General features: G+C 50.6%; 1 protein-coding gene across 1 annotated transcript in view; it reads left to right on the top strand.

Moving 5' to 3' along the window:
• Window positions 1-17,346, top strand: part of MYH9 (myosin heavy chain 9) — a 329,257-nt gene that overhangs the window by 240,825 nt on the left and 71,086 nt on the right. The window contains exon 25 of the mRNA XM_075321969.1: window positions 6,878-7,049. Within this exon, the coding sequence (XP_075178084.1) occupies window positions 6,878-7,049 (172 nt within the window). The remainder of the gene's footprint in view (window positions 1-6,877; window positions 7,050-17,346) is intronic.

Raw genomic sequence — 17,346 nt, forward strand, 5'->3', positions numbered from 1 at the left:
CAAGGGTGCGTCTTATAGTCCGGTGCGTCTAATAGTCCGAAAAATACGGTACACAATGTGCCTGATAGTGCCAGTACTGCACTGGCTGCACCTTATATAGGAAAATGCTGATGTTTGGTCCGCTTAACGGGGAGTCTAGTTTTTGACCAATACATTCATGGTTTGAGGATGAAAATGAAAATATTCCTATACTTTTTTAAATCTTGTGTTTTATCCAAAAATATTTTTGGAATAGGATATTGGAGGAGTTTAGAAAAAGTGCTGGCCTGGAAGCTTGTCCTCAAATCCTAAATATCAGAATTTGGATGAAAATTTCTTATGGTTTGTCAAAAGAACTACAGGTGAGGTGGACTAAAAGTGTACAATGGTTGATATTGGTGATCATCCTATTTCACAAAACAGTAGGCAGGGAAAGTGTGGATCATAAATACTTCATAGAATGGAAGGTAGAGGAGATGACACACCTAATGGAATGAGTCACCATACATCCACGGAGTGGAACGATTAAAAGTCCACCAGATGGACTATAACATAAAGAAAAATCGACACACCCAGAATAAAATGTATTCTCGCTTGATTTCCACATAGAATAAAAAAAGTCTATACAAGAAATAAGACCCTGACGCGTTTCCGACGCAAAAGAGCGTCTTTAATCACGATTAAGGACTCTCTTCTGCATCGGAAACGCATCAGTCATTTCTTTATCGTTCCTTTGGGAGACCCAGACCATGGGTGTTAAGCTTCTGCCTCCGGAGGACACACAAAGTACTACACTTAAGTGTAGCTCCTCCCTCTGAGCTTATACACCCCCTGGTAGCCAGTCCTAGCCAGTTTATTGCTTTGTGTCAGGAGGCATACATCCACACATGCATTCTCATCTGATTTGTTTGACTTTTGGCAAGAGTTTGAAGAAAAGCGGGTCCATGTCTGGACTCCCGGCATGTCCCTTCTCACCCCACTGTGTCGGCGGTGTTGTTAAGGTTGATTTACAAGGCTGCAACCTTACATGCCGCGCTCCTTCACCATCCCTTCTGGGCTCTGGCTTGAAGTGGGAGCCAGCACGGTCTCCATGCCTGGCAGGAGTCCGGTCTCCATCCACAGCCCCTTGAGGATTCTGTTGGACCGGAGCACTCATCCCCAGGGACATGGCCCTGCGTCTCAGCAGCTAAGTACCTGAGACGTTTATGTTGGGGGTCCCGGTTCTTTATTGTAAGGGGAGAGTATGCTGTATGTAATTTAACTTTTCCGGCGGGTTCTCTAGCTTTTGCCTGAGAACCGCGCCGATGGTGCCTGCTTGTTGGCCTCGCCGCTTAAATTTAGGCCCCGGCTTCGCCGGAGGCCTAGTTTCATTTTCCTGCCCTCGCATGTCACTCATGCAGAGGGACAGGTTCGGCTCCTCCCGGCGGCCGTTCTACACAGGGGAGGGACACTCCCCACTGCTGGGGCGTCCCTCCCTCCTTCCCTGCAGGTCTCTATAGCCCTCCAGTTCCCGCTCTTTTATAGGAACGCCCTCTTCTCAGGCAGAGTTCACTCTGCTCTGGGACATCGTGCATTCTGCATCTCTGCTGAGGTGCTGCGACTGGGGGACCGGGCTTCGGGATCTGGAGGGCACACAACACCGCGCTCAGCGGTCTGGTAAGCCACAGCCGGTCTCCGGTTGTGGACCTCTGTATATTCTCCCTGGGGTTCATTCTCTGCAAAGCCCCCACTCCAGCAGCATGTCTCACACAAGGAGCAAGGCTCCAAAGCTTTATTCTGCATGCACTGCATGTAAGCTCCTGCTGCCTGAGCCGAGCATTTATCCACACTGTGATGGTTGCTCTAACTTGGTGCCACAGCCTAGAGTCTCACCCCCAGTGGTCTCTCAGGCTGCTGCTGCACCTGTGACTGAACCCCCGGCCTGGGTAGAGTCCTTTTCTAGGTCCATATCCCAGTCATTTGCTGAGTCCATGGGACTTTTGTCCAGGACTTTGATGAATATGCATCAGCCCCCCTCACAGGGTGCCTCTAATACTCTTGACAGAGGATTCCTATCCTCTGACCTCCGTCCATCTGAGCTCACGGAGGATTCATCATCTGATCCCAGACCCCGTCCTTCTAAGAGAAGGCGCAGGGTTTCCTCCCCCTCCCCATCCCACGGCTCTGTCTCAAGAGCTGACTCTCAAGATGAGGAGGATGCCCTCACTGGGGGCTCGGAGGCTATGTATCCCATCGATTTCTCTGAGGGTAACTCAGATCTTAGTGATTTGATTGCTTCTATTAATTCTGTGCTGGATCTCAATCCGCCAGTGTCAGAGGAGCAACCCTCTCTGGCAGAAAAACATCAGTTTACCTCGCCTAAGAGAGTAAAGAGTGTGTTCTTTAACCACTCCAGTTTTCAGACCGCTGTGACCAAACCCAGGGCCTGCCCTGACAAACGCTTTCCAAAGCGTGGTTCTGATGACCGGTTTCCATTTCCACCTGAGGTGGTCAAGGAGTGGTCTCACTCTCCAAAGGTAGACCCTCCGGTGTCTAGGCTCTCAGCCCGGACCGTTGTGTCTGTGGCTGACGGCACCTCACTTAAGGATTCCACTGACCGTCAGATTGACCTTCTGGCCAAATCTGTGTATGAAGCTGCGGGGGCCGCGTTTTCCCCGACTTTTGCAGCAGTGTGGGCTCTCAAAGCCATCTCTGCTTCTCTAGAGGAGATGCATTCCCTCACCAAGGAATCTATGCCTGAGATGGTTACCTTAACTTCTCAGGCTTCAGCTTTTTCATCTTATGCCATGTCTGCCATGCTAGAGGCTGCTCACCGCACTGCGGTGGCTTCAGATAATTCTCTTGTTATCTGCAGGATTTTGTGGCTTCGAGAGTGGAAGGCAGATGCTTCTTCCAAGAAGTTTCTTGCTGGGCTCCCTTTTGCTGGTTCACGGCTGTTTGGTGAACAGCTGGATGAAATAATTAAAGAAGCTACTGGCGGGAAAAGTACTTCCATGCCACAAACCAAGACCAGGAAACCCGCCCAGGGTAGGAATCAATCGAGGTTTCGTTCCTTTCGTTCCTCCAACTGGTCATCCTCTAAGCCTTCCGCCTCGTCCGCTAACTCAGCCAAGGATCAGAAATCCAACTGGCGCCCAAAAGCGCGTCCGCAGAAGACCGCAGGAGGTTCTGCCACTAAGGCAGCTTCCTCATGACTCTCGGCCCGCTCCAGCCACATCCTTAGTCGGTGGCAGGCTCTCCCACTTTGGCGACGCTTGGTTAAAGCAAGTCTCCGATCAGTGGGTGAGAGACCTCATATCTCACGGCTACAGGATAGAATTCTCTTCCAGCCCTCCAAACAGATTTTTTTCTCTCAACTCGCCCCTGCTCCAAGGCCGCCGCCTTCTCGCAGGCCGTGGCGTCCTTGCAGGCAAACGGAGTGATTGTCCCAGTTCCCGCTCAGGAACGGTTCAGAGGTTTTTACTCAAATCTCTTCCTAGTTCCAAAAAAGGACGGTACCTTCCGGCCCATCCTGGATCTCAAGCTTCTCAACAAGCATGTCCGGGTGCGGCATTTTCGCATGGAGTCTCTGCGATCAGTCATTGCCTCTATGACCCAAGGGAAGTTCCTGGCGTCCATCGACATCAGAGATGCCTATCTAAATGTGCCAATCGCAGTGTCACATCAGCGTTGGTTACGTTTTGCGATAGGAGAGGATCATTTCCAATTCGTGGCTCTCCCCTTCGGGTTAGCCACGGCCCCTCGGGTATTCACCAAGGTCATGGCGGCAGTGATTGCGGTCCTGCACCTCCAGGGGTTAGCAGTGCTTCCTTATCTGGACGACCTTCTGGTCAAGGGTCCATCCAGTGCAGACTGTCAGCGGAGTGTTTCGCTCACTCTCGCCACCCTAGCCCAATTCGGGTGGATTGTCAATCTTCCCAAACCCATTCTGACTCCGACCCAGAGTCTCACGTACCTAGGGATGCAGTTCGAGACTTTGCCGGCACTTGTGAAGTTGCCCTTAGACAAACAGCTGTCACTCCGATTGGCGGTGCGCTCTCTCCTGAGGCCCCGCCGTTATTCCCTCAGGCGTCTGATGCAGGTGCTGGGTCAAATGGTGGCCTCCATGGAGGCGGTTCCCTTTGCCCAGTTCCATCTGCGTCCTCTGCAGCTGGACATTCTCCGCTGTTGGGACAAGCGGCCTTCCTCCTTACAGAGGTTAGTGGCTCTGTCGCCACGGACCAGGAGCTCTCTTCAGTGGTGGCTCCGACCCCTCTCCCTGTCCCAAGGGCGCTCCTTCCTGACTCCATCCTGGGTGATTCTCACCACGGATGCCAGCCTATCCGGCTGGGGAGCGGTACATCTCCCCCACAGAGCACAGGGCACTTGGACTCCGTCCGAGTCAGCCCTTTCAATCAATGTGCTGGAAACCAGAGCTGTGCTTCTAGCTCTCCTAGCCTTTCACCACCTGTTGGCGGGCAGGCACATTCGAGTCCAGTCAGACAACGCGACAGCGGTTGCCTACATCAATCACCAAGGCGGGACACGCAGCCGCCTGGCAATGTTGGAGGTCCAACGCATTCTTCAATGGGTGGAGGACTCCAAGTCCACCATATCCGCAGTCCACATCCCTGGCGTAGAAAACTGGGAGGCAGATTATCTCAGCCGTCAATCCGTGGACGGTGGCGAGTGGTCCCTGCACCCGGCAGTGTTGCGGCAGATTGACTGAAAGTGGGGCACTCCGGACGTGGACCTAATGGCATCCCTTCACAACAAGGTTCCGGTTTACGTGGCTCGCTCCCACGATCATCAGGCCTTCGCCGCGGACGCTCTGGTTCAAGACTGGTCCCAGTTTCGTCTGTCCTACGTGTTTCCCCCTCTAGCTCTCTTGCCCAGAGTCCTGCGCAAGATCAGAATGGAGGGCCGTCGAGTCATCCTCATTGCACCGGACTGGCCCAGGCGAGCTTGGTATCCGGACCTGCTCCAACTGTCCGTGGAGATGCCGTGGCATCTTCCGGACCGTCCAGACCTGCTCTCGCAAGGTCCGTTTTTCCGCCCGAATTCTGCGTCACTCAAATTGACGGCGTGGCTCTTGAGTCCTGGATTTTGACGGCTTCTGGTATTCCTCCTGAAGTCATCTCCACTATGACTCTGGCCCGTAAGTCTTCCTCCGTCAAGATCTATCACAGGACTTGGAAAATTTTCCTGTCCTGGTGTCGCTCTTCCGGCCATTCTCCTTGGCCAGTCTCGTTGCCGACCCTTCTGTCTTTTTTACAGTCCGGTCTGCAGCTAGGACTGTCCCTCAACTCTCTCAAGGGACAAGTCTCAGCTCTATCAGTGCTGTTCCAGCGGCGTCTCGCCCGGCTGGCTCAGGTCCGCACCTTCATGCAAGGTGCGTCTCACATCATTCCGCCTTATCGGCGGCCCTTGGATCCCTGGGACCTTAACTTGGTCCTCACGGTATTGCAGAAACCCCCTTTCGAGCCCCTTAGGGGCTGTATAGTCTTTCTCAAAAGGTGGCCTTTCTAGTTGCCATAACTTCTCTCAGGAGAGTCTCTGATTTGGCTGCGCTCTCCTCGGAGTCACCTTTTTTGGTTTTTCACCAAGACAAGGTAGTTCTCCATCCGACCCCGGACTTTCTTCCTAAGGTGGTCTCTCCCTTCCACCTTAACCAGGATATTTCCTTGCCTTCCTTCTGTCCGGCCCCTGTTCATCGCTTTGAGAAAGCGCTGCATACTCTAGATCTGGTGCGTGCTTTCCGGATCTATGTGTCTCGCACCGCTGCGCTTAGGCGGTGCACCTCTCTTTTTGTGCTAACCACAGGGCGGTGCAAGGGTCTCTCTGCTTCTAAGCCGACCTTGGCCCGTTGGATTAGATCGACCATTTCGGACGCCTACCAGAGTACTCAGGTGCCTCCCCCGCCGGGGATCAAGGCACACTCGACCATAGCTGTCGGTGCCTCTTGGGCTTTTAGGCACCAGGCTACGGCTCAACAAGTCTGTCAGGCTGCCACTTGGACTAGCCTGCATACCTTTTCGAAGCACTACCAAGTGCATGCTCATGCTTCGGCAGATGCGAGCTTGGGCAGACGCATCCTTCAGGCGGCTGTCGCCCACTTGTGAAGTTAGGCTCCGCCTACTTCTTAGTTTTTTTTCTGTTTATTCCCACCCAGGGACAGCTTTGGAACGTCCCATGGTCTGGGTCTCCCAAAGGAACGATAAAGAAAAAGAGAATTTTGTTACTTACCGTAAATTATTTTTCTTATAGTTCCGTATTGGGAGACCCAGCTCCCTCCCTGTTGCCTGTTGGCAATTTTCTTGTTCCGTGTGTTATCACCTGCTGTTGTCGTGGACAGAGTCTCCGGTGGTTCCGGTTCTTACTCGGTTCTACTTGTGGGTGGCTATTCTCCTTCAGCTTTTGCACTAAACTGGCTAGGACTGGCTACTAGGGGGTGTATAAGCTCAGAGGGAGGAGCTACACTTTTAAGTGTAGTACTTTGTGTGTCCTCCGGAGGCAGAAGCTAAACACCCATGGTCTGGGTCTCCCAATATGGAACTATAAGAAAAAGAATTTACGGTAACAAAATTCTTTTTTTTTTTTTTTTGGATGGACTTTTTTAATTCTATGTGGAAACAAAATAAAAATACAACTTATTCTGGTTATGCCGATTTTTCTTCTATTTCTTAGAATAGTAGTGTTGGAAGGGACTTAAAAGGCCATTGAGTCAACCCCCTGCGAGTGCAGGTTTCCTAAATCATCCCAGCTATGTTTATCTATTTTCCACTTGAAGATTTCCATTGATGAAGAGCTCACCACCTACCTCACTTCAGAAGATGTTTTTATGGGTAAAAAATGTATTTTGATGGGATAGCTAACATTATTTTTTTTTTTTCTTCCTTTTTGACAAATGTGTTTACAGAACGTTTGCGTCGTGAGGAGAAGCAGCGCCAGGAGCTAGAGAAGACACGTCGCAAGTTAGAGGGAGACTCTACAGACTTACACGATCAAATTGCAGAGCTGCAAGCACAAATTGTAGAATTGAAGATGCAACTAGCGAAAAAGGAGGAAGAATTACATGCTGCCCTTGCAAGGTTAGCTATACCGTGTAAAATAAACCCACAAAAACCTGAACATTCTGCTCGACTTTTACTAGTTCTAGACAAAGCCACTGTTCATGGTTTGTATTTTATAATTTTTAAATTTAAAAAGAAAAAAAGTATAATTTTAGCAATGTATTGAGTTTCAAATACTGAAGCATACTTTAAAGCTACCAGGGACCAAGCCGCACAGGAGACTAGCCGGACAGGTCCCCAACAGCATCTGTTCGCTTGCTGTCACTGGAGGTCTCCCTACACACGCACGGGGGGAGATAATAATCTTTCAGAGGTAGCTTCCAGGTAAACTCCACCAGGAACAAACAATTCCCAGTAGTCCCCAATGCACCTAGGTTCCCGCAAGGTTTTAAATTTACTCTGAAACGCTGTGGTGTTTGAAAAATGAAACATACCTGCATGAAATCATACAGCATGTATTGTCTGTCGGGTTACTTTTAAATCTATAACACATCTGAAAAGATTTGTAGGAGATTCCCTTTAAAGGATTAAACGTTAAAATAAACGCAGAATTTCACACCCCAAACTACATATTGCTGGACTTGTCTTTTGGCCATGTTATGTGCATGTGCATGTACCTGTTTAAATCTGTTCCTAAGTTACTGAGAAATGAGCATTTGAATACCTCTGTCCCTCCAGCTCTGTTCCTGCCCAGTGTCGACCCTTCTGCTTGACAGATTCCTTTGCCCCGAAGTCAAAACAGCAAAGAGGCTATCAGACAATCAATGGGTTGGGAATAGAGCTGGAGTAATAAAACGCTTCAGATCTAGAAGTAGTTTTTCATCTTCATTTGTATATCAATTTACTCACTGGTTTCTAAGTAATGGAAGAACAGACATTGCTGGACTTGTCTTTGAAAGAGCTTCATGCACGTTTTAAATGGTTATGGGGTATAATCCTGCTGACATATCTTTTAAAGAAGCAACCCATTTTTGTTTTTGGACGTTCGTTAGGCTATATGCCCACACTGCATTTTTTCCTGCACACAAACTGCAACCAAAACTGCACCTTGTCACAGTTTGGAAATGTGTTTTTGGTGTGTTTTTATTTTTTTTTTGTTTTTTGTTTTTTTTAATTGTACTGTATGATATAGACCTGCCCACCGGCGGCTGTGATTGGTTGCAGTCAGCTGTCACTCAGCATGCAGGCGTGTCTGAATGCAGCCAATCACAGACCGTGTAAGCAGTGAATATGTATGAGCCTAATGAGTGGGTGCAGCAAATATGTAATGAGGCTAATGAGCGGGTAGGTAAGGAGGCTGCGAGAGCAGTGTGACAACAGCGTAGGTGATCTGGGAGTATGAAGTGCTTGGAGGGTGAGCCAGACACACGGACATGCCAAAATCACTCCAGCATTGATTTTGTCATTCTGGAACGAAGTTCATGAGCTGCGTTTTTATTTAACAAATCATCAGAAACGTTTGCAAAACGCTAACAATTTGTAACCATGTGGTTTTGCCGTGCATTTTTGTTTTTACAGCAATAATGGTGGTGTAGGAAAAGCTTACCTGGCAACAACATTCTTCAGTTCAATTAGACATGTTCTATGTGGGTTTTGAGGGTTTTTTTTCACTTTTCATCAATGGAACTTGCTGTATTTGTGCACCAGATGGTAATTTTTATTTTTTTTTCTTTCCTCCAAAAGATCATAAATTCTCCTGCAAACTTTTTATTTTTTCTGTTTTCTCACCAGTTTGTGCTTTTAAGGCTGGGAATCACATAAAACATGGCTCCCGTTGTGCTGGAGTGTAAACTGAGTGTAATGACTGTGCTGCGATCCTGCGATTAGAGCGGAGGAGGAGGGATTAATCTCCCCATTGTCAGCTGATACGATTCTCGCACTGCGCTTGCATTACACCGGTGTAATGCGAGTGCAGTGCGATGTTTCTCTCGCACCCATAGGCTTGAATGGGTACGAGTAAAAACAAGTCAAATTCCACCCACAGCATGCTGTGACTGTTTTCTCGGTCCGATTAGGGCTGAGAACAAAACAGGCCGATAGAGTAAAATTGGTCCAAGTGGAATGCAATCTACCCCCCCCCCCCATACCCCCGCATACAGTTTGCTTAGTTTTCTTGCTGTTTTCTTACCCTTACAGTGCATCTGAGGTGATTATTGAAGTCCAATTTACAGTGGAAAACTGTCCACTACAGTGACAAGTCTTAGAACCTAGCAGCTCTGCTCTGCTAGTACACACGCAGCAATTGCGATCACCATTGCCAGTGCTCCTGTTAAGTAGCACTATGTAGCTAAGACATTTGTTTAAACCACTCCTCTCTGGGGACTCCAGCAGGAGTAGGATGGGCATTAGGTTTTAAAATTGTAGGCGTTTTAAAGGTTTAACATTTTATAGTTTATTTTGAAATAATTGCAATTCACTTCATTATGTTGTGCAGCAATCCTGAATGCAATTGAAATAAGGCTTTTGCCTGGGGATGAGTTGGAGGGTGTGGAAGCGCCCTAATCATATTGAAATGCCAAAATGCAAGGGAGAGTGCACTAAACAGCAGAGTGCTCAGTGGCAGCATTACCTTGCATGGGAGCAAGCTGACTCAGGAGATGCCACACTCTCTCCAAACAGAATCCCTATTTCAGTAGCATAGATGCAAAGTAACGGGTGTTGTACAAACTGGAAAAGTTAGGGGTTGTAAGGCAACTTGAATCTTGTTTGTGAACAGGAAAGATTCCTTCTTGCCTAATGAAGTGAAATACCGTAAAATTATTTTTGTGTAATAATTTTCCCACTTTGTCCAGCATGGAATGTTAAGGCCCTGTGCGCACTTACCGGATTTTGCTGCGGATTTTTTGCGGTTTTGCTGCATGTTTCGCTGCAGAAAATGTTCATAACATCTCTGCAGTGAATCACCAGCAAAACCGATGGGAAAAAAAAATCATGTGCGCACTAGGCGGAATTTGACAGCTGCATGTTTTGCTGCGGGATTCCCACAGCAAAAACAATTGCATGTCAATTCTTTCCGCACGTCGCTGCGGGATTTCACTCCATTGACTCCAAAGTAATCGTGAAATCCCGCAGGGAATAATGCAGGCAGCAAATTCTGTGTGGTTCACTGCGTTTTCCTGCGTTATTCCCTGCGGTATTTCGCGGTTTACCTGCGGTAATGTAAATCGCTTGCCTGCAGTTTTTCAGGGAAGTGATGTCATTACAGGAAGAGGAAGCCGTGCAGAGAGTAAACACACACCTCACACTCACACACAGACATCACAGACATAGAACACAGACACAGACATATAGAACACACATAGAAATCAAACGGAAATATAGAAAAAAAAAACACGTGGGCTCCGCTGTATTTTTGCCTTCCAGCCGAGGTAAGCACACAGCGGCGGCCCCGTATTCTCAGGCTGGGGAGGGAGAGGGGCAGGGTTAATGTCCCCCGCCTCACTCCCCCTCCCGCAGCCGAGAATATCAGCCGCAGCTGCCCCGGGACTGTCGCATGCATTATGCGGCAGTACCGGCGTGTCCCTTGCTCTTCCTGCAGCCGTGTAGCAGTGGCAGTCAGGGTAATACAAGGCGTTAATGGTGGCGGATCACCGCCATTAACTCCAGGCTTGATCATGGCAGCGTCTGTGACAGCTGACATGATCAACCCGTAAGTAAAGTGAATAAAACACACAAAAATCCTTTATTTTAAATAAAACACAAACAAGCCTCGTTCACACTTTTATTAACCCCTCCCGAAACAAAGCTCCGGCGTAATCCACGTCCTGCGATGCTTGCATCCAGCCGCGACTGACACAGCGCTGAATGAATGCAGCCTCGCAGCGAGACAGCAGAGGTAATTACCGGTCATTTCCCACGGCCGGTAATGTGAACTCACTACCGACCGTGGGAAATGCAGCGATCTGTCCTCTATCTATCCTTCTATCTATCCCTCTGTCTATCTATCCCTCTATCTATTCTTCTGTCTCTTTATCTATCTAAAAGAAGGAAATTATTTTTTCTTCGGCGCTCCATTGGGAGACCCAGACGATTGGGTGTATAGCACTGCCTCCGGAGGCCACACAAAGCATTACACTAAAAAGTGTAAGGCCCCTCCCCTTCTGGCTATACACCCCCAGTGGGATCACTGGCTCACCAGTTTTCTGCTTTGTGCGAAGGAGGTCAGACATCCACGCATAGCTCCACTGTTTAGTCAGCAGTAGCTGCTGACTATGTCGGATGGAAGAAAAGAGGGCCCATACTAGGGCCCCCAGCATGCTCCCTTCTCACCCCACTTTATGTCGGCGGTGTTTAAGGTTGAGGTACCCATTGCGGGTACGGAGGCTGGAGCCCACATGCTGTTTTCCTTCCCCATCCCCCTGAGGGGCTCTGAGGAAGTGGGATCTTACCGGCCCCCAAGCCCTGAGGCCGGGCTCCATCCACAGACCCATGGAACCTGCTGGATACGGAGCTGGGTACCGTTCAGGGACAAGGCCCTGCGACATTAAGGTACTCTGTGTCCCCGTATGTACAGGCCGCGCACACTCCAGACTTGCTGGGTGTGCTAGTGCGCCGGGGACAGTAGCGCTGAGCGCTGGGGTTACAGTCACTACAGTTTTTCTGAGTGACTTTGTGTTGGGGACTGCCGCGCCGGCCGCCCCTAGAGCGGCGGCGCGGCTGCGACTTGTAGTGCGCCGGGGACTTAGCGCCGACCGTGCTTTTACGACGGCGTCGCTTATAAATTTAGTCCCCGGCTTCTGCGGCCTAGCTCCGCTTCGTTCCCGCCCCCACCCTGTCAATCAGGGCAAGGGAGAGACGCTGTACGATTCATCAGCGCCGAGGGCTGGAGTCTTATTTACATGCTCCAGCCCTCTCACTGAGCACAGTGGGACGCAGGTTTCCCGCTCTTTGTCTGCACACGCCCAGGGCCCGCCCCTCTCCACAGGACGCCGGCAGCCATTCCTACATGCAGTCTGGCTGGAGAACGGACACAGGCTCTGGGAGACCCAGACAAGGGATTTCTGGCGACCACACACCCGCGTTAAGCGGGCGGTAAGCAGCACTTAAGTGCTGGCCCCACTAGTGCCACAGTGTTATATTTGTGTACTTTTTTTCTGTACCATATATATATATATTTTGCACTGTAAGGTCGCTTCTTGGCTGTATACCCCAATTGCTCTGAGGAGACGACAACATGTCATCTGCAAAACGCAAGGGTGCCAAGACACAGGCTGTGAGCGCTGCTTGTGCCGCTTGTGGGGCTGATCTACCGGCAGGTTACAATGACCCCCATTGTGTGCAATGTTCGGTCCCTGTGCCACTTCGTCAGCCGGAGTCTATGGTGGTAGTGGCCCAGGCAGAGTCGCCGGTGAACCCTGTCCCGGTGACGGGGACAGAGTTTGCAGTTTTTGCTGACAGGATGTCTGTCACTATGACAAAAATCCTAGAGACCTTGCAGGCCAGGCCAGTTACTCAGTCCATGGACACTGCTGCGGCAATGTTCCCCGGTCCCCCTCAGTTGGAGTTAATCCGTGCTTCAAGGGGGTCCCAGGCATCTCAGCCTGACGGCTCTGATTCAGATGACAGTCCCAGGCAGCCTAAGCGTGCTCGCTGGGAGAGACCCTCCACGTCATCACGCGGATCAGGGTCTCAGCGAGAAGAGTCTCTACATGATGAGACAGAGGAGGGGGATCAGGAGTCTAATCCTGAAACCGCTCTCAATCTGGATACTCCTGATGGTGACGCCATGGTAAATGACCTTATAGGGGCCATCAATAGTCTATTGGAAATTTCTCCCCCTGCCCCTTCTGCAGAGGAGGCAGCTGCACAGCAGGAGAAGTTCCATTTCAGGTATCCCAAGCCTAAACTGAGTACTTTTCTGGACCACGCTGACTTCAGAGAATCAGTCCAGAAACACCATGCTTACCCAGATAAGCGTTTCTCCAAACGTCTTAAGGATACACGTTATCCCTTTCCCCCTGACGTGGTCAAACGCTGGACCCAGTGTCCAAAGGTGGACCCCCCAATCTCCAGGCTTGCAGCTAGATCCATAGTTGCAGTGGAAGATGGGGCTTCACTTAAAGATGCCAATGACAGACAGATGGACCTTTGGTTAAAGTCTGTCTATGAAGCTATCGGCGCGTCGTTCGCTCCAGCATTCGCGGCCGTGTGGGCACTCCAAGCTATTTCAGCTGGCCTGGCACAGGTGGACTCTATCATATGTCCAGCAGTGCCGCGAGTAGCGTCCCTAACCTCGCAAATGTCTGCGTTTGCGACTTACGCTATCAACGCTGTCCTGGACTCTACAAGCCGTACCTCAATTGCGTCTGCCAACTCTGTTGTCTTGCGCAGAGCCTTGTGGTTAAAGGAATGGAAAGCGGATTCTGCTTCCAAAAAATGTTTAACCAGCTTGCCACTATCTGTAGATAGACTGTTTGGTGAACAATTGGCTGAAATCATTAAGCAATCCAAGGGTAAGGACTCCTCCTTATCCCAGCCCAGATCAAGCAAACCTCAACAGAGGAAGTGGCAGTCGAGGTTTCGGTCCTTTCGAGGCTCGGGCAAGACCCAATTCTCCTCGTCCAAAGGGACTCAGAAGGAGCAAAGGAGCTCAGATTCCTGGCTGGCTCATTCACGCCCCAAGAAAGCAACCGGAGGAACCGCTTCCAAGGCGGCTGCCTCATGACTTTCGGCCTCATCCCTCCGCATCCTCGGTCCGTGGCAGGCTCTCCCGCTTTTGCGACATTTGGCTGCCACAGGTCAAAGACCGGTGGGTAACAGACATTTTGTCTCACGGGTACAGGATAGAATTCAGTTCTCGTCCTCCGCCTCGGTTCTTCAGAACCTCCCCACATCCCGACCGAGCAGATGCCCTTCTGCAAGCGGTGTGCTCACTAAAAGCAGAAGGAGTGGTGATCCCTGTTCCTCTGCAGGAACAAGGGCAAGGTTTTTACTCCAATCTCTTTGTGGTTCCAAAAAAGGACGGCTCGTTTCGTCCTGTTCTGGACCTAAAGCTGCTCAACAAGCATGTGAACGCCAGGCGGTTCCGGATGGAATCCCTCCGCTCCGTCATTGCCTCAATGTCTCAAGGAGATTTTCTTGCATCAATAGACATCAAGGATGCTTATCTCCACGTGCCGATTGCTACAGAGCACCAACGTTTTCTACGTTTCGTGATAGGAGACGACCATCTCCAGTTCGTAGCTCTGCCATTTGGTCTGGCGACAGCCCCACGGGTTTTCACCAAGGTCATGGCGGCAGTGGTAGCAGTCTTGCATTCTCAGGGACATTCGGTGATCCCTTACTTAGACGATCTACTTATCAAAGCACCCTCTCAAGAGGCATGCCAACACAGCCTGAATGTTGCGCTGGAGACTCTCCAGACTTTCGGGTGGATCATCAACTTTTCAAAGTCCAACCTGGCACCGACTCAATCACTAACGTATCTTGGCATGGAGTTTCATACGCTCTCAGCGATAGTGAAGCTTCCGCTGGACAAGCAGCGGTCACTACAGACAGGGGTGCAGTCTCTCCTTCAGGGTCAGTCGTACCCCTTAAGGCGCCTCATGCACTTCCTAGGGAAGATGGTGGCAGCAATGGAGGCAGTCCCGTTCGCGCAGTTTCATCTGCGCCCACTTCAATGGGACATTCTCCGCCAATGGGACGGGAAGACAACTTCCCTAGACAGGAAAGTCTCCCTTTCTCAGACGGCCAAGGACTCTCTGCAATGGTGGCTTCTTCCCACCTCATTATCACAGGGAAGATCATTCCTGCCCCCATCCTGGGCAGTGGTCACGACAGACGCGAGTCTGTCAGGGTGGGGAGCAGTTTTTCTCCACCACAGGGCTCAAGGGACGTGGACTCAGCAGGAGTCCACACTTCAGATCAATGTTCTGGAAATCAGGGCAGTGTATCTTGCCCTATTAGCCTTCCAGCAGTGGCTGGAAGGAAAGCAGATCCGAATTCAGTCGGACAACTCCACAGCGGTGGCATACATCAACCACCAAGGAGGGACACGCAGTCCGCAAGCCTTCCAGGAAGTCAGGCGGATTCTGATGTGGGTGGAGGAAAGCGCATCCACCATATCAGCAGTTCACATCCCGGGCGTAGAAAACTGGGAAGCAGACTTCCTCAGTCGCCAGGGCATGGACGCAGGGGAATGGTCCCTTCACCCGGACGTGTTTCAGGAAATCTGCCGCCGCTGGGGGGTGCCGGACGTCGACCTAATGGCGTCTCGGCACAACAACAAGGTCCCGACCTTCATAGCGCGGTCTCGCGATCAAAGAGCTCTGGCGGCAGACGCCTTAGTGCAAGATTGGTCGCAGTTCCGGCTCCCTTATGTGTTTCCACCTCTGGCACTCTTGCCCAGAGTGTTACGCAAGATCAGATCCGATTGCGGCCGCGTCATACTCGTCGCCCCAGACTGGCCGAGGAGGTCGTGGTACCCGGATCTGTGGCATCTCACGGTCGGCCAACCGTGGGCACTACCAGACCGTCCAGACTTACTGTCCCAAGGGCCGTTTTTCCATCGGAATTCTGCGGCCCTGAACCTGACTGTGTGGCCATTGAGTCCTGGATCCTAGCGTCTTCAGGATTACCCCAAGGGGTCGTGGACACCATGAGACAGGCTAGGAAGTCCACTTCTGCTAAGATCTACCACAGAACGTGGAAGATTTTCTTATCCTGGTGCTCTGCACAAGGAGTATCTCCCTGGCCATTCGCGTTACCTGTCTTTCTTTCCTTCCTGCAATCTGGGTTGGAAAAGGGCTTGTCGCTCGGCTCCCTTAAAGGGCAAGTCTCGGCACTATCCGTGTTTTTTCAGAAGCGTCTAGCGCGACTTTCTCAGGTGCGCACGTTCCTGCAGGGGGTGTGTCATATCGTACCTCCGTACAGGCGGCCGTTAGATCCGTGGGATCTAAACAAGGTCCTTGTTGCTCTCCAGAAGCCGCCTTTCGAGCCCCTGAGGGATGTCACTTTCTCGACTCTCACAGAAAGTGGCATTTCTGGTAGCGGTCACGTCTCTTCGGAGAGTGTCTGAACTAGCAGCGCTGTCATGCAAAGCTCCTTTCCTGTTGTTCCACCAGGACAAGGTAGTGCTGCGCCCCATTCAGGAGTTTCTCCCTAAGGTGGTATCCTCTTTTCACCTTAATCAGGATATCTCCTTGCCTTCCTTTTATCCGCATGCAGTTCATCGGTATGAAAAGGATCTACATTTGTTGGATCTGGTGAGAGCACTCAGAATCTACATTTCCCGCACGGCGCCCCTGCGCCGCTCGGATGCACTCTTTGTCCTTGTCGCTGGTAAGCGCAAAGGGTCGCAGGCTTCCAAGGCCACCCTGGCTCGATGGATCAAAGAACCAATTCTTGAAGCCTACCGTTCTGCTGGGCTTCCGGTTCCATCAGGGCTGAAGGCCCATTCTACCAGAGCCGTGGGTGCGTCCTGGGCATTACGACACCAGGCTACGGCTCAACAGGTGTGCCAGGCAGCTACCTGGTCGAGTCTGCACACTTTCACCAAACATTATCAGGTGCATACCTATGCTTCGGCGGACGCCAGCCTAGGTAGAAGAGTCCTGCAGGCGGCAGTTGCCTCCCCGTAGGGGAGGGCTGTCTTTGCAGCTCTAACATGAGGTATTTCTTTACCCACCCAGGGACAGCTTTTGGACGTCCCAATCGTCTGGGTCTCCCAATGGAGCGCCGAAGAAGAAGGGAATTTTGTTACTTACCGTAAATTCCTTTTCTTCTAGCTCCTATTGGGAGACCCAGCACCCGCCCTGTTGTCCTTCGGGATTTTTGGTTGTTTTTCGGGTACACATGTTGTTCATGTTGAACGGTTTTCAGTTCTCCGACGTTACTTCGGAGTGAATTTGTTTAAACCAGTTATTGGCTTTCCTCCTTCTTGCTTTTGCACTAAAACTGGTGAGCCAGTGATCCCACTGGGGGTGTATAGCCAGAAGGGGAGGGGCCTTACACTTTTTAGTGTAATGCTTTGTGTGGCCTCCGGAGGCAGTGCTATACACCCAATCGTCTGGGTCTCCCAATAGGAGCTAGAAGAAAAGGAATTTACGGTAAGTAACAAAATTCCCTTCTTTTTCTTTTTTTTTTTCAATGTGCTTTATTGCATTGAATACAATAAAGCACATTTGCCAACCCGCACGCGGCAATACCGCGGCAAACCGCATGCAGTTTTCGGGTGCGGTTTGCCGCGGTTTTTTACCGCGGGTGCGGTAATCTTTGAATACCTGCGGAATTTTCGAGAGAATTCCATTTTCCAGTGCGCACATAGCCTAAAGGTTGTGTTCTGTAAGGCCTTGTGCGCACTGGCCAGATTTTCCCG

This window comes from Anomaloglossus baeobatrachus, chromosome 8, assembly GCF_048569485.1.
Source record: "Anomaloglossus baeobatrachus isolate aAnoBae1 chromosome 8, aAnoBae1.hap1, whole genome shotgun sequence".
NCBI lineage: Eukaryota > Metazoa > Chordata > Amphibia > Anura > Aromobatidae > Anomaloglossus > Anomaloglossus baeobatrachus.